Raw genomic sequence first — 14,929 nt, 5'->3', positions numbered from 1 at the left:
CGAGCAATGTTCATCAACTTCAACAGCAGCGGGCCTGGATGCTGAGGTGGCATAACCAGGCCTCTGGCTAGCAGGGACTTGTCCATCTGTTTCACTTCTGACTTTCAAAAGTAGTTTGGTTTTGCCGTGGTGCAAGCTCTTTAAGGGGGCAGTGAGCCCTGCTGGCTCATTGCACATAGTTAACCTATAGAACCCTTGTCACCTGTTGCTCGCAAAGCACTTGATGATTCTTATTTCACAAATGAGGAAATTGAGGCACAGGAAGAGGGAGTGACACACATAAGATCCAAGTGTGAGTTAATGGCAGAAGCAGGAATAGAAGCCAGGTCCCCTGACTCCCAGGCCATTATGTGGCCTCCTTTCTCTGTTAAGAGCCAATTGTGACTAGAAAAGGGAATGCATCCGAAGAAGTGGGCTGTAGCCCACGAAAGCTTATGCTCTAATAAATGTGTTAGTCTCTAAGGTGCCACAAGTACTCCTGTTCTTTTTGCGGATACAGACTAACACGGCTGCTACTCTGAAACCTAGAAAAGGGAAGTTACTGCCTCGCCGGTCACGTGGATGATGGCATGTCTACCTGGACTGCCGCAGCAGTTCAGCATCAAATGGTGATGTAAGCGGGGGTCACTCCTGCTCTGAGCTACTGGTTGCTCAAGTAAGAGATGTTTGACTCTTAGGGAGAAGAGGAAGAAAACTAGCTACAGAGCCAAGTTGCCCACTAGAGTAGCCAGACCCCTTCATGCTGTGATTTCCTCAGCTCTCAGCAATGAAGCAGGTTCTAGCCAGGTGAGTAGTTTGAGAGGAGACCTCTTGGACCCCTGGCTGTGAGGGAAGTTGTACTTTGGGATTTGGTGCTCTTCTCTCTGTATCAGTAAACCAGTGTCCCAGGTAGGGGAGAGAGAAAACCAAGTCCCCGCCCATTGCTGATCTGCAAATAATCTGCAAGAGTATGGGTGCTAACTGCAGCATCTTGGTCAAGTCATTTCATTCTGCCTCCCTCTTGTGGCTTCGATCAGGCATTACATACTTTTGCTGTGTGTGTTGAATGGGTTGTTACATTGCTGTTTCACTTGCCAGTCAGTGTCAGAGGAGGCAGAGTGCCTTTAGAAGTGATGAGCAAACTCCTTTGGACTAGGAAATGTCAAGTTGGCAACATCATACCAGGAATTTTACTGGAGTTGCTAGGAAAATGTAAAATTCCTAGGGCCAAATTCTCCTGCAGCACCATTGAAATCAAATCGATTTGCTCCTTGCCTCTGAAAATCAGGCCACTTATTTAGCCACCTAAATTAGGTTGTAACACCTAACTTTAGCAATCCAGGTTTGCAAATGTTGGCTGCAACATTTCTGTGCCTCAGTTCCTCCGTCTGTGAAATGGGGCTAATCCTGAACAGTAAAGCAAGTGCAGCGCAGCTACCCCGGGCAGCGGAGGGGTGAATCGGGGTTAATTAGCTCATTGAAAGACAAACAGATGAGCCATGCAGGGCTCGGAATGGCTCAGGGAGCTGGTAAAGGAAGACTGGCACTTGTAGAGATTGAAAGATGCCACCAGCTGATGGAAATGAGCTGTAGACAATGTCCCCTGTGGTTGGCTATCTCAGCAGTGAGGCTGGTTCTGCCAGCTGAGATCCACTCTTCCCATATGGGCCAGGGTTGAGGCACATTTGTGGCTAGCGGGGTATACCTGTTCCATAGGCAGAGCTTCCCCCTACCCCCCAGCAGTGACAGTCTTAGAAGTAAAATCCCATTCCCAGCTCCCCCCTTATTTAAAGAAACTCCCTCCCCATGCAGCACAAGGGAAAGGAACCAACCCCCCCCCCCCCGAGCCACCCGAACTCACCTTCAGTTGCTTTCCTCGGGGCCCCTCCTACCCCAGTGTGCCAATGATGCTGCCCTGTGGCCACAGCCCGGCTGGGCGAGCTCCCAAGTATCCCCCCACCCACGCAGTGATCTCTCCCTCCTAGGGAGCAGCACGGGGAAAAGACTGGAGGGACCCGGCCACAGCCCTTTAAACAGCAATGGCTTCAACACCCCCACTCTCAGCACCGGTGAAAGAGGGATGGTGTCTGTATGTGTAGCCCGGTGCTGGGGCGGGTGGATGGGTTAGAAATGCAGAGAGAGGTCGCTTCGGGGTGCCCACCCGGGGGCTTCACCCTCCCAAACGCTCCTGAGGAGGCTGCCCCCGCCCCGGCCAGGGCATGCCGGCAAGCACACACCTCGCTCCTCCCTGCGCAGATCGGACCGGCAGCACCTGGGAAATGGGAGAGAAATAACCCCTGGTTCAGGCCATGCCTGTGTCATTCTCGAGACCTGGGGCGTCCTCTGAGCGTCTCTCTGCTGTTTCTGCAGCAGCCCCTCCTTCCCCCAGCGGGGCCGGGCTGCGGCAGCTCCAGATGGCTCATGGGTGAGTCGAGTTTGCAAGTCATCAGCCTGTGCTGCTCCCGTGCCTACAGGAAAACGGGCCCTGTGCAGCAGTGATCGCCGTCAGGAAAGCGTCTCTCCTGTCCCCACTCTCCCTCCGCAGGGCTCTAGCTCGGGGAAGTTAAAATGAAGCTCCTGGGTTTCTTTCCAAGCGTTTGCCCGTGAGGTGGAGGCTGGCGGGGGCAGGCTAGGGAGCCAGCCACAGAGAAGAGCGCAGGACTGGGAAAAGCTCCTAGCCCAGCTTCAGCTCCCTGCCCCTGCTGGGGATGGGAACTGACCAGCCTGTCCTCTAGCCAACAGCAGCAAACCCGGCGGGGTGACCCCTGCAGAGCGCCGGGGATGGAGCGGAGAGCGGCCGCCCTCCTATCACCTGGGCCCTTTGAGCGGTCGCGTCTCCAAGCCCCCGCCCTGCCCCGCTCACCCCAGCGCAAAGGGAATCTAGTTGGTCAAGAGGAGAGAGGCCTTGCTCTTGGGGGGCGAGGGGGTTGCCCACCCCACCTCCCCAAGGAGGAAAGGGCGGTGGGCGGGGGTCTTTCTAACTCCCGATCTTCTCTGCTCCTGGGGCTCGCCTGCTCCTTTGGGGGCACGGTGGGGAATCCCTCTGGTGGGAAGGGGTCAGGGCTGTTCTAACTCCGGATCCCTTTGGGGCTCTGGCCTCCCCCCCTACACCTGGCACTTGGCTCTTGCCTTTGCGCCCCCCCCCCAACGGGCGGCGCAGCCGGCGAGGGGGGCGAGGGAGGAGGAGACGCCCCCTCCCTGCCCGGCTCGCTGTCTGTAAGGAGGGGACGTGTGCGGAGCCCTATATAAGCGGCGGCTCCCCTCGCCTGCCGCAGTGTCCCGGCCCGCCTCGCCCGCACCATGCTGAGCTACAGCGTGGACGCGCTCTTCGGGGCCAGCCCGCTCCGCAAGGAGAGCGCCCGGAGCGGCTCCCGCTCGCTGGCCTCCAGCGGCTTCCACTCGCAGTCCTGGTCCCGCGGCTCCACCGCCGCCTCCCCGCTCCGGCGCAGCGCGGGCGGGTACAGCCAGCTGGGCTCGTCGGCCGAGAGCCTGGAGTCGCTGAACGGCGAGCTGCGCGGCCGCTCCGAGAAGGAGGTGCTGCAGGCGCTCAACGAGCGCTTCGCCGGCTACATCGACAAGGTGCGGCAGCTGGAGGGGCGCAACCGGCAGCTGGAGGGCGAGGCGGCGGCGCTGCGGCAGCAGCAGGCCGGGCGCTCGGCGCTGGGCGAACTCTACGAGCGGGAAATCGGCGAGATGCGGGGCGCCGTGGTGCGGCTGGGCAGCGAGAAGGGGCAGCTGCAGCTGGAGCTGGAGCGGCTGGAGGAGGACATCCAGCACCTCCGGCAGCGGCTGGACGACGAAGCCCGGCAGCGGGAGGAGGCCGAGGCGGCCGCCCGCGCCCTGGGCCGCTACACGGAGGAGTCGAGCCTGGCCAAGGGCGAGCTGGAGAAGAAGGCGCAGGCGCTGCAGGACGAGGCGCTCTTCCTCCGCCGCATCCACGAGGAGGAGGTGAGCGACCTGCTGCTGCAGATCCAGGCCAGCCAGGCCTCGCTCGAGTTCCGCGACACCGCCAAGCCCGACGTCACCTCGGCCCTCAAGGAGATCCGAGCCCAGCTGGAGGGGCACGCGGTGCAGCACACGCTGCAGTCCGAGGAGTGGTTCCGAGGTGAGGTGTCTCCTCAGTGCAGGGGGCTGCGGAGACCCCACTGCGCCGCGGACAGGGGAGGGGGTTACGGTATCCCCCGTCTCCATAGCCGGCAGGGAGGAGGGGGCTGGGGAGACCCCTTCGCGCTGCGGGGAGGGGAGAGGGTACGTTATGGGAGGAGGCTGGGGAGACCCCTTCGCGCTGCGGGGAGGGGAGAGGGTACGTTATGGGAGGAGGAGGCTGGGGAGACCCCTTCGCGCTGCGGGGAGGGGAGAAGGTACGTTATGGGAGGAGGAGGCTGGGGAGACCCCTTTGCGCTGCGGGGAGGGGAGAGGGTACGTTATGGGAGGAGGAGGCTGGGGAGACCCCTTTGCGCTGCGGGGAGGGGAGAGGGTACGTTATGGGAGGAGGAGGCTGGGGAGACCCCTTTGCGCTGCGGGGAGGGGAGAGGGTACGTTATGGGAGGAGGAGGCTGGGGAGACCCCTTTGCGCTGCGGGGAGGGGAGAGGGTACGTTATGGGAGGAGGAGGCTGGGGAGACCCCTTCGCGCTGCGGGGAGGGGAGAGGGTACGTTATGGGAGGAGGAGGCTGGGGAGACCCCTTTGCGCTGCGGGGAGGGGTGGGGGTTACGGTGCTTCCAACCCCTATAGCTGTCCAGGAAGGAGGAATGGGGGGAACCAGGCAGCTAGTGGGGAGCGGCATCCCCATTGCTCTGCAGGGCTGGGGGTGCTGCGGAACCTCGCCCCGATAGTTTGCAGAGACTGGGGCGCCCCATTCCCCGCAGCAGAGCGCGGAGAGGCCGTGTGTGTGGGGGTGGGGGGGTCTCTCCATGGGCCGGGAGGGCCGCGCACGAGGTGGGAGCAGCCGGCGCCGCAGTCTGTGCTGAGTCAGGACCGTTCTGCAGCGAGCTCAGCCCAAAGTCAGAGCCGCCCGGAACTGCCTGGTCTGCCCGGCTTGTCCCGCGGGGCCTGGCTGGAGGAAGTGCTGGAGGCCTCCCGCGGCCCCGCCCCAGGGATGCTGCGGACAGCGAAGCCGGCTGCTTGGGCTGCGAAATGTGGCGAGGAGTCAGCGATGGCACCGCACCCCGGTGGGTCCTGGAGCCATCGAGTCCCGTCCACCCCCACACCCCGCTGCGGAGCCTTCTTGACTCGTCGCTGGCCTGTTCCCCAGGCCCAGCTACCCAGAGACCAGCTCTGCCGTGTGCGGACCCCCCATTTCACACACTCTAGTCTCCCGGGGGGTGCGGCAGGGGGCCGAGGGACCTGGGGATCAGGCCAGAACAACCCGAACTCCTCCAGGGTGAGTCAATGCCCGTAAAGCAGCAACCCGGCAAGGCTAAGACACACCCCGCGCCTTGGGACGGGCTGGACAGGAGCTGCGCAATCAGGCGCCCAGCACTGGCTGTGCGGACCTGGGGCGCTGCAGCTGCTGACCTGCCTGGCTCCCAGTGCTCCCCACGCCCCGGTCGCTCTGCACAGAGGAGAGGGGGTTACGCGCTCGTGTCGCTCCCTGGGCGGAGCGCTGTTTGGGGCCAATGCAGGAACCGGCCCTTGGCGGGCAGGGGCGAGCGGGGTGCCAAGGCCCCGTGCACCCTGTGCCAGGGCTATCCGGGTGGCGTTGTGCCCTTGGGGCTCCCAAAGCCAGTCCCTGGTTCGTTAGGTTGCTCCCTGTCCCGGGGCTGCCTGCCTGGATTCACCCCGGGTCTGGGGCAGCCGGAGTTCTGGCGGCTGCGGATCCGAGCTGCGCCTCCAGCCTTCCTGGAGAGAGTCATTGGAAAGCGCCGCTGGGCGGGCACGGCGCGGAGCAGCACCTTGGACAGCGCCTCAGCCGGCGGCGGGTCTGGCCAGGGCCCCGGTGCCCCGGCCCGAGCGTGCGCCCGACTCCCTGTCTGGGCTGCAGGGCCGCGCTGCGGGGAGAGCAGACATCTTGGGGAGCCTCGGCCCTGGGGCTACTGCTTCCCGCCGCCAGCCAGCCAGCTCCGGCTGAGGCGGGATGGGGCAGCCCTGACGCTGCCCCCGGGCTCAGTAACGCAGCGCTGCCCGCCCCGGGAGAGGAGCAGCGGCAGGCCCCCTGCCCGGGACCCCCTGCCCGGGACCCGCCCCCCTGCGGTCCGGCTCCGCAGCCTGGGTTGGGCTCGGTGCCGGTGCCCAGGAGCTAGCCGCAATGTGGTCCGAGCTCTGCCTGGGCTGGAACATCGCCCAGACTCTCCTGGCCCTTCTGGTCAGTCTCCTGCAGCCCTGGCACCGCCTCGCTCTCTCTGGAGGGGATGCAGCGCCGGCCCCGGGCTCCCGAGACGGGCCCGCCAGGCTCCCAGCCGCGCAGATACTCACAACCCCTAGCAGCTGCCTCGCACTGCGCAAACCCCGGCTAGGCGCAGGCGGGCTTGGCTCCGTACAGCCCGGTGCGCAGCGCGGTACAGCCACGCGCCCGGCCCCGGGCCTGCAGTCTGAGCCGACCCAGCCAGACGAGGGACGGTGGGGATGAAAGTTGCCCGAGCAGACAGCGGCGCTGTATGGCTGCCGGGATCCCTCCGCAGCAGAGCCCCAGGCCCCTTCACATCAGCCTGTCCGCTCCTGTAGCGCGCTGCGGATGGCAGAGCCCTGGGAGCGTGACTTCAGCCGGCTGCCAGGGCAGGATACGAGCCTCGCTGTCCCTTCCCAGCTCTGGGCGTGGCCGTGTACATGGGGGCGGGGGGTGTTCATGGGGGTGTGGGATTCTGCTACCCCACTCTGGAGCCCCTGTATCACTATCACCTTCTCTTCCCACCAGAGGTGCAGCTTCCTTCAGACCCCCGCCACTCCTGGGGGCCAGGAGATTACAACAGACTGACCTGACCTCCCCCAGCCCTCCTGCCCAGAGTAGGGGGAGCCTTCTGCAGCCCTCCTAGCCTTGGCCAGGCAGCAGCCCCCTGGAGCCTCAGACGCAGCTGCCCTGTCATGGCTGCCCCTGACCCCACTATTCAGCCTGCTAGCTCACACTGGGGGGGGGGGGGCGGATCTGCCAGCCAGAGTGCAAACCCTTTACTTCCTGATGCTGTTAGGGAGGGGTTGCATCTGGGGAATTTGCTGCCCCCCTCCATCAACATCCTTCTGGGAAGATCCTTGTCACGAAGAGGACCCACCAGCTACCCGGAGCAGCAGAAAACTGCCCCTGAAAGCATGCTGTGTCACTGCAGCATTTTTCTTCTGCGACAGCCTGGGATTGCACGTCAGCTGAGGGTGACTCTTCTGCAGGAGAGAAGAGTGAGGGGGATTTGATAGCAGCTTTCAACTACCTGAAAGGGGGTTCCAAAGAGGATGGATCTAGACTGTTCTCAGTGGGGGCAGATGACAGAACAAGGAGCAATGGTCTCAAGTTGCAGTGGGGGAGGTCTAGGTTGGATATTAGGAAACACTATTTCACTAGGAGGGTGGAGAAGCACTGGAATGGGGTACCTAGGGAGGTGGTGGAACCTCCATCCTCAGAGATTTTAAGGCCCGGCTTGACAAAGCCCTGGCTGGAATGATTTAGTTGGGGATTGGTCCTGCTCTGAGCAGGGGGTTGGACTAGATGACCTCCTGAGGTCCCTCCCAACCCTGATATTCTATGACTCGTGCTGGCTTTCCTCACCTGTTTTGCAAAATTGTGGTGCAGGGTAAGATGGAAAAGTTTCCAAGAAGAATATTAATAAGGCTAATCCAGTTCTGAGATCTTCAGCCCTGCGATTCCTCTCAGGAAGGTTCTCCATGGCCTTTTGGTTAATTTCAAGTAGAATAGTCATTTAACATGTGAAGGAGAAGGACTATAGCTTGTGCTTTCAGGGAGATGGATTTTCTGATCAAACTGGTCTCTTCTATTTTCTGTGACAGTGGGGCTCTTGCAGCTTTCTAAAGCAATCAGTTTTGTGACAATGTTGCAAGAGAAAGGAGTGGATTGAATGTTAGGCTTGTATTGGTAGGGTGACAGTCCCAGGCTGGCCTGAGGGCCCTCCCTTTGTGCAGGGCTGGCCCAAGCCCTCTCTGCCTCCCACTAGCATGGGGTTGGGCTGAGATCCCTCTCCCCCTGGGGCTGCCCAGCCCCCTTGCCCCCCTGCCGCACCCCTGCATGCGGGGCTGCCCAAGCCCTCCCTGCCTCCAGCCTGCGCAGGGCCAGCCTCAGGTCCCCCTCCTTACTGGTGCCTGGAGCTGACCCGAGCTCCCTGCTGCCTACCTGAGACCCCACCCTCCCTTCTGCACAGGGGGCTGGCCCTCTGAACCCACCCTCCTGCCACCTGCCTGAGCATGGGGCTGCCCGAGGCCCCCCCTCTTTCCTCTACATGTGGGGCAGGCTGGCTGGCATGAGCTACTCTTCCTAGCCCTCCCTTCAGCACTGGTCTGGCATTGCCACTTGCCCCCTTGCATGTTCCTCCGTGCTCCGCTAGTGGTCCCACCCCACTTTTTTGACAAAGCTGATGATCAGTTGGCAAAAGCAAACTGGACAAATGCCCAGTTTTGTCAAAAAAGTTGGGACAGTGGGGACAGGGTATAAAAAAGGGACTGTCCTGACCAAAATGGGACATATGGTCCTATGCATTGGAGAATTTCCTTCCATCGTGGGTAACTGTCTTCTGACAGCCTTAGCTTCTCCTAGTCTTTCACGGACAAGGACCCAGCTCTTTGCAATGAAAAGAAGCATTGCACAAAATACATTAGTGCTGGGTATGTGAGCAAATGCAGGGCTGCAAGAGGTTTCTGTAGGATACCTCCTCCCTCTGAGAACCTCAGCTGGGAGGGAGGTGGGACTGAATGGCTGGCACTCTGACACTACAGGGAAGGGTGCCGTAGAAGAACATAGGATTTATCTAATGAAGGAGGAGATTCTCTCTCTTCTTTCCTCTCTCCAGCTCTCTCTTTCCATCTACCACTGCAGTGAGGCTGGACAAGTTGTCAGAAGCTGCCAAGGTGAACACGGATGCAATCCGCTCTGCTCAGGAGGAGATTTCAGAATACCGCCGGCAGCTCCAGTCCAAGGTCACCGAATTTGAAGCCCTCAAGGGGACCAAGGAATCCTTAGAGAGGCAGAGAGCGGACATAGAAGACCGTCATCATGCTAATGCCTTGTCCTATCAGGTAACATGCAGCGGAGGACACCACCCAGCTGCCGGTGGCCCATGCCAGACAAGGCCTGTATAACCCTCTCCCCAGAGGTGCAGGGGGTGGGAAGTGGCACAGCCAAAGGAGTAGGCATGGCAACCTAGCTGTAGGAAGGTGGAATTACTTCCAGGCTTTGAGCAGAGTCACCCGCACTGGGTAGACTCCAACCCCACCCCTTTCCTGGGACTTGACTTGATTGGTACTTCAAACACCACCAAACTGTACACTTCAGCTGAAGCTTTCTCCCAGGCTTGGCTGTTTCTAGGATTTCCCCTGCAGAACATTCTCTGTCCCAGTCTCTGCCTCCTTCTGCCTCAGAGAGACACTCCAGCCCCTCTTAGGTTTTGACCAGTCTGTTCTACCCCCAGAGCGACTGATCAAACAATCCCTCTGCATCCCTAAACAGGATTTACGCACCTGATGGTGGAATGGCTCAAGGGAGGAGCCCTGAATCACCAGCTGTGTCCTAGAATATGCCCTGCCATTGCACTCACTAAGAATGAGAACAGGCTTGCTTTCGGGGCTCGGGGAATTTAGGACCATGCTGTGATCTACTGGGGATAGTTGCACCTCAAGTTATCACCAAAGGGGAACTGCTTCTCTGTGAGAGGTGGGGAGACTCAGTCACCACTCGTTGGTGGGATGGGATATGACTCCTGATGTTTTCATTAAGACGATCACAAGCCAAATCCAATACAGCAGCTCCTCACCACGTGGGGGAGATGGGGTGGATAGTTCTCTCGGAGTTGTGCGGCTGTGCAGCAGGCTATGAAGGGCCATGCAGGCACACAGCCACAGGGGCCTGGAGAGGAGAGAGGTAGGGGGTGGGAGGGGAGCAAGTTGGGGCATGCAGGGCTGCCGCAGGGTGAGGCGCCTCTCCCCCAGAGCTGCTGCCCACAGGGAGAGAGGGCTGGGGGGAGTCCTCTCTCCCTGCTGCAGCCTGAACCCCAAACCCCTCATCCCTGGCTCCACCCCAGAGCCCGCACCCTCAGCCAGAGTCCTCACTCCCCTGCACCCCAACCCTCTGCCCCAGCCCTGAGCCCCCTCCCGTACCCCAAACCCCTCATCCCCAGCCCCACCCCGGAGCCCGCACCCTCAGCCAGAGTCCTCACTCCCCTGCACCCCAACCCTCTGCCCCAGCCCTGAGCCCCCTCTTGCACCCCAAACCCCTCATCCCCAGCCCCACCCCGGAGCCCGCACCCTCAGCCAGAGTCCTCACTCCCCTGCACCCCAACCCTCTGCCCCAGCCCTGAGCCCCCTCTTGCACCCCAAACCCCTCATCCCCAGCCCCACCCCGGAACCCGCACCCTCAGCCAGAGTCCTCACTCCCCTGCACCCCAACCCTCTGCCCCAGCCCTGAGCCCCCTCTTGCACCCCAAACCCCTCATCCCCAGCCCCACCCCGGAGCCCGCACCCTCAGCCAGAGTCCTCACTCCCCTGCACCTCAACCCTCTGCCCCAGCCCTGAGCCCCCTCCCGCACTTGGAACCCTTCGGCCCCACCCTGCCACACATCATCTCCTTATTGGTGCACATAACACAATTCATTCTGCACATGGATATAAACAATTAGAGGGAACAGTCCCTGGCTAATCTGAAGATAACTCTGACCTGAGTGCAGGGGTTACCCAGGCGAGAATGAGCCCAGTGAATTGCTCATCCACATCTAGCTAGCACTGCAGTATGGAAGGCAGTGAGAGATGAGCACTGGACGCCAGGGTGTCCCCAGGTGCACAGTGGCAGCTCAGTCACTGCTTTGCTTGTGAAAAGTGGAAATCGGGAACTGGGGCAGTCCAGCCTGGACCGCAGCCCTAACTGTGTTTCTGCCCCAGGAAACTATCCAGCAGCTGGACACCGAGCTGAGGAACACCAAGTGGGAGATGGCAGCCCAGCTCCGCGAGTACCAGGACCTGCTGAATGTCAAGATGGCCCTGGATATAGAAATTGCTGCTTACAGGTACAGAGCCACGAGCAGGGGTAGAGGTGAGCTCATGGAGGCAGCTCTCAGCCAGTTCCTTAGAACTATCCAAAGCTAAGCACCCAAAATAGACACCTGCCCTGGGGGCTTGTCACTAATCAGTATCACCCCCCCCCCACTTCCTTTCAGAGGCCACCCTAAGTCATTGAACAGCCTCTCCTGAGCAGTTCTGCCAAGCCACCACCCTCATCTCGCTGAGACTATCGCCACTGGAGCTGGAACTCCCAGCTCAGGAAGACAGACATGTGCGAGCTTTGCTTGAACTAGCACTCGAAAAAGAGCAGGGAGGCTATGATGGTGCAGGTGGCAGGACAGGCTTGCGGCTGGGCTCTCCGATGGGGTTGCATTTGGATGACTAGCTCAAGCCCCTGCCTGTGCCGCTGCATCCATTCTGCTGTTTTAACTTGCTAGCATGAGCACAGCTAGTATATATGATGTCTGCCCGAACTGGGAATTACATCTCCCAGCTGCAGTGTAGAATGGACTTGAGTAGCAGATGGCCCTGCCCTAGGGCAGGAGGGGAACCAATAGCTTAAGCAACAAGCTGCTCAGGCCCCAGGTTGTGCCTGGCTCCTTGGCCTATCCCCAGCTACAGCATGCACATGGAGGCAAGGGGCTGAAATCTTACAGCAGGTTTGTATGGACAGCAAGCTGGTTTCCCCACCCCCCTGGGGAAAATACTGTGAACAGCAAAATACGCCCCCCTCCAAGGAGCTGGAGGGGTGAATGTCAAACAGAAACCAGGCCCCCAAGGGAGTCCTTAGGGCCTGATGCAAAACCCATTGTGCTGAACTGAAAGACTCCCATTGAGTTCAGTGGGCTTGGGTCAGACCCAAGTGTTCACAAAAGCAAAATTAAGATTTACCAGTAACATTGTCAGAGCTGCAAAGTGGACTCTGACATCCTTCCTCTGTCTCTCTCACCCTCCACAGAAAGCTGTTGGAAGGAGAGGAATGTCGCATTGGGTTTGGACTTGGACCTTTCCCCTTCCCTGAGACACCCCCTAAACCCCCCAGCATTTCCACCCACATGAAGGTGAAACGTGAGGAGAAAGTCAAAGTGGTGGAGAAGTCCGATAAGGAAACGGTGATTGTGGAGAAGCAGACAGAAGAAATCCAGGTGACTGAAGAGGTAACGGAGGAAGAGGAGGCTGAGAAGAAAGAGGAAGCTGGAGAGGAGGGTGAGGAAGAAGCTGAAGCAAAGGAGGAAGAGAAGGAAGAACCTGAGGAAGAAGTGGAAGGTGAAGAAGAAAAGCCCAAGGCCCCAGAAAAAGAGGAGGCAAAGTCTCCAAAGAAGGCCAGGTCCCCAGTGAAGGAGGAAGCCAAGTCCCCAGAAGCCAAGTCTCCAGAGAAGCCTGCATCCCCCACCCAAGAGGAAGCCAAGTCCCCAGAAGCCAAGTCTCCAGAGAAGGTCAAGCCCCCTGTGAAGGGTGAGGCCAAGCCTCCAGAGAAAGAAGCAACCCCCAAAAAGGAATTGGTCAAATCACCCCAAAAAGAAACCAAGGTGCCTGTAAAAGAAGAGATGCCGAAAGAGAGAGAGGAGAAAGCCCCAGCCAAACCAAAAGTGGAGGAGAAGGAAGACAGCAAGAAAGAGGAGGGGCCGAAAAAGGAAATCCCAGCCAAGGAGATTCACAAACCTGAGCCTAAGATAGAAGAGAAGAAAGAGGAGGAGAAGCCCAAAGAAGATGACAAGAAAAAAGCTGCCAAGCCTGAGCCCCCTGCTCCCGAGGAGAAGAAAAAGGAAGCTGTAAAGGCTGAAGGGAAAGAGGTGAAGGAGAAGGAGCCTGCCAAACCAGCACCAAAACCCAAAGAAGAGAAGACGGAGGAGAAAGCTGCTAAGCAGAAGCCTGAGCCTAAACCTCAGGAAAAGGAAGCCAAGGCCAAGGAGCCCAGCAAACCAGCAGAGAAGGAGCCTGAGAAATCGAAGGCTGAAGAAAAGAAGGAAGAACCTAAAAAGGAGAAGGCTGAGCCCAAAACGGACCAAGAGGAGAAACCCAAAGCTGAAGCTAAACCCAAAGAAGAGTCAAAGGCTGCCAAGACAGAACCCAGCAAAGACACCAAGGAGATCCCCAAGGCAGAGGCACCCAAAGACACGCCAAAGGCTACCAAGCCCAAGGCAGAGAAAGTGGAGAAGTCCTCCAGCACAGACCCAAAAGAAGGCAAACCCACAGAGAAAGCTGCTGCTGCCGACGACAAACGCGAGAAGTGAAGAGCGGAGGCTGGGATGTGCGAGGAGATGGGCCACCAAAGAGAACTCGGAGGCTCTCCCTGCCAGGTGGTCAGTTATATTTTTGTTTTCACAAGAAGAGATTTTGCTTAGATGGTGGGTGCCCTCCCGCCTCTGAGCTGGAGCTCACGTTAGCAATATGTTTATGTGAAAGAAATCAAAACCCAGTACCCGAGCCTCCACCAATGATGTTATGTTATGATAGCTTCAATAGCAGAATGTGATACACGCAGAATGCCACATTTAAACACTTGAATTATAAAAAAACCCTGCCCCTTTTCCAAATAAGTGCATTTATTTACTATATGTGCAATAGATGGACAAATGCAATAAAGAATGTAACAGTTAGAGCTCTGTTACGCTGCGGAGAAGTACAGTAAGGTAGGAAACTCAGAGTTGTAAATGCCTTTTCATTTTACAAATGGAAATTATTGAAATCCTCCTTTTGTAGACGGCACTATCTGTGGTTGAGTTAAAGGGAAGCAGGATAGACACTAGTTGCAGAAACACACAAAGAAATAAGAAGTGCACTATACAAACTCAAGTCCACTTTCAATTGCTTCTGTGCAATAAGAAATAAAATGCTTACAGACTAACTACTCTCTGTCTCCTCTCTGCCAGTTCCTTCCCTGGGACAACAGGACACAGTTCACCACTGTAGAAAGGATTTGATACAAACAGCAGGAGTTCCCATTCAATCACCCGTAGACACTGGTCCTTATGACAGGACTTGGGCCCAGATGCTCAAAGGAATTTAGGCTCCTAACTTCCATTGGAATCAATGGGAGTTAGGCACCTAACTACCTGTGAGAATCTAGGCCTTGGTCTCTAAAGAAGGAAGTTCTGCTGTTGAATTAAAGGCTGACCATGAAAAATAGATGGGATAGATCTATTCCCTTCCACAGTGCGGTCCAGCGCTCTTAAGCATTCACCAGTAGTATTAGCAATGGTTTGGGGGTCTGCGGCTCTGGCAAGCCCCTCTTTAGAGTGTGGGAAGCCCAACTTGCATAGAATGTGGAGAGGGGGAGAGGTAAGGGATTCAATCTGTGCCCCAGGCCACTGACACTGGAGAAGGTGCCCCGGCAAGGAAGCCAGCTGTGTGAGGGGAGTGCCTGCAGGAGCCTATACGGCTTCACAAACCATGGGTTCCAGGCTGCCACCAGGAGAGAGGAAACTAGCTGAAGAGGTTCAGATGAACAAAAGGACAAGCCAGAACCGCTGCTTGTGGGACGAGGCAGCCCGTGTGCAGGACTTGGAGATATGGCATGTTCATGCATAACCACAGCATGGGCAGGGGCTGCTGTGGCAACAGGGATGTGTTCCAGCATCAAGGAGCGAGAGGGATTTTTAATAGTGAGAATCCCAGGGGTCTCCGGGGACTGGTTTATTACAACATCAGCACAGTCCCACACTGCAATGCAGAGCTGGCTGCCTGGCCCTTGTTCTTCCCTGCCCAGAGGAGATATGGGCACCAGGACATGGGAGAGCAGAACAGAGAGAGGGACCAGCAAAGGCCAGGAGCAAGAGGATGTGGGATAAACTCAGGAAATGCC

The 14,929-nt window shown here is 58.4% G+C and overlaps 1 protein-coding gene across 1 annotated transcript; it reads left to right on the top strand.

Annotated features, from left to right (window-relative positions):
- Positions 1-3,200: 3,200 nt before the first annotated feature.
- On the top strand, positions 3,201-13,972 carry NEFH (neurofilament heavy chain). Its single transcript, XM_005307671.4, has 4 exons — positions 3,201-4,084; positions 8,951-9,150; positions 11,005-11,129; positions 12,083-13,972. Exons 1-4 carry the CDS (start codon positions 3,280-3,282, stop codon positions 13,356-13,358), a joined length of 2,406 nt encoding a protein of 801 aa, XP_005307728.2. The 5' UTR covers positions 3,201-3,279; the 3' UTR covers positions 13,359-13,972.
- The last annotated feature ends 957 nt before the right edge of the window (positions 13,973-14,929 follow it).

Source organism: Chrysemys picta, chromosome 15, assembly GCF_011386835.1.
Source record: "Chrysemys picta bellii isolate R12L10 chromosome 15, ASM1138683v2, whole genome shotgun sequence".
Taxonomy (NCBI): Eukaryota; Metazoa; Chordata; order Testudines; family Emydidae; genus Chrysemys; species Chrysemys picta.
The sequence above is the reverse complement of the archived record's forward strand: the minus strand, read 5'-3'. Positions and strand labels throughout refer to the sequence as shown.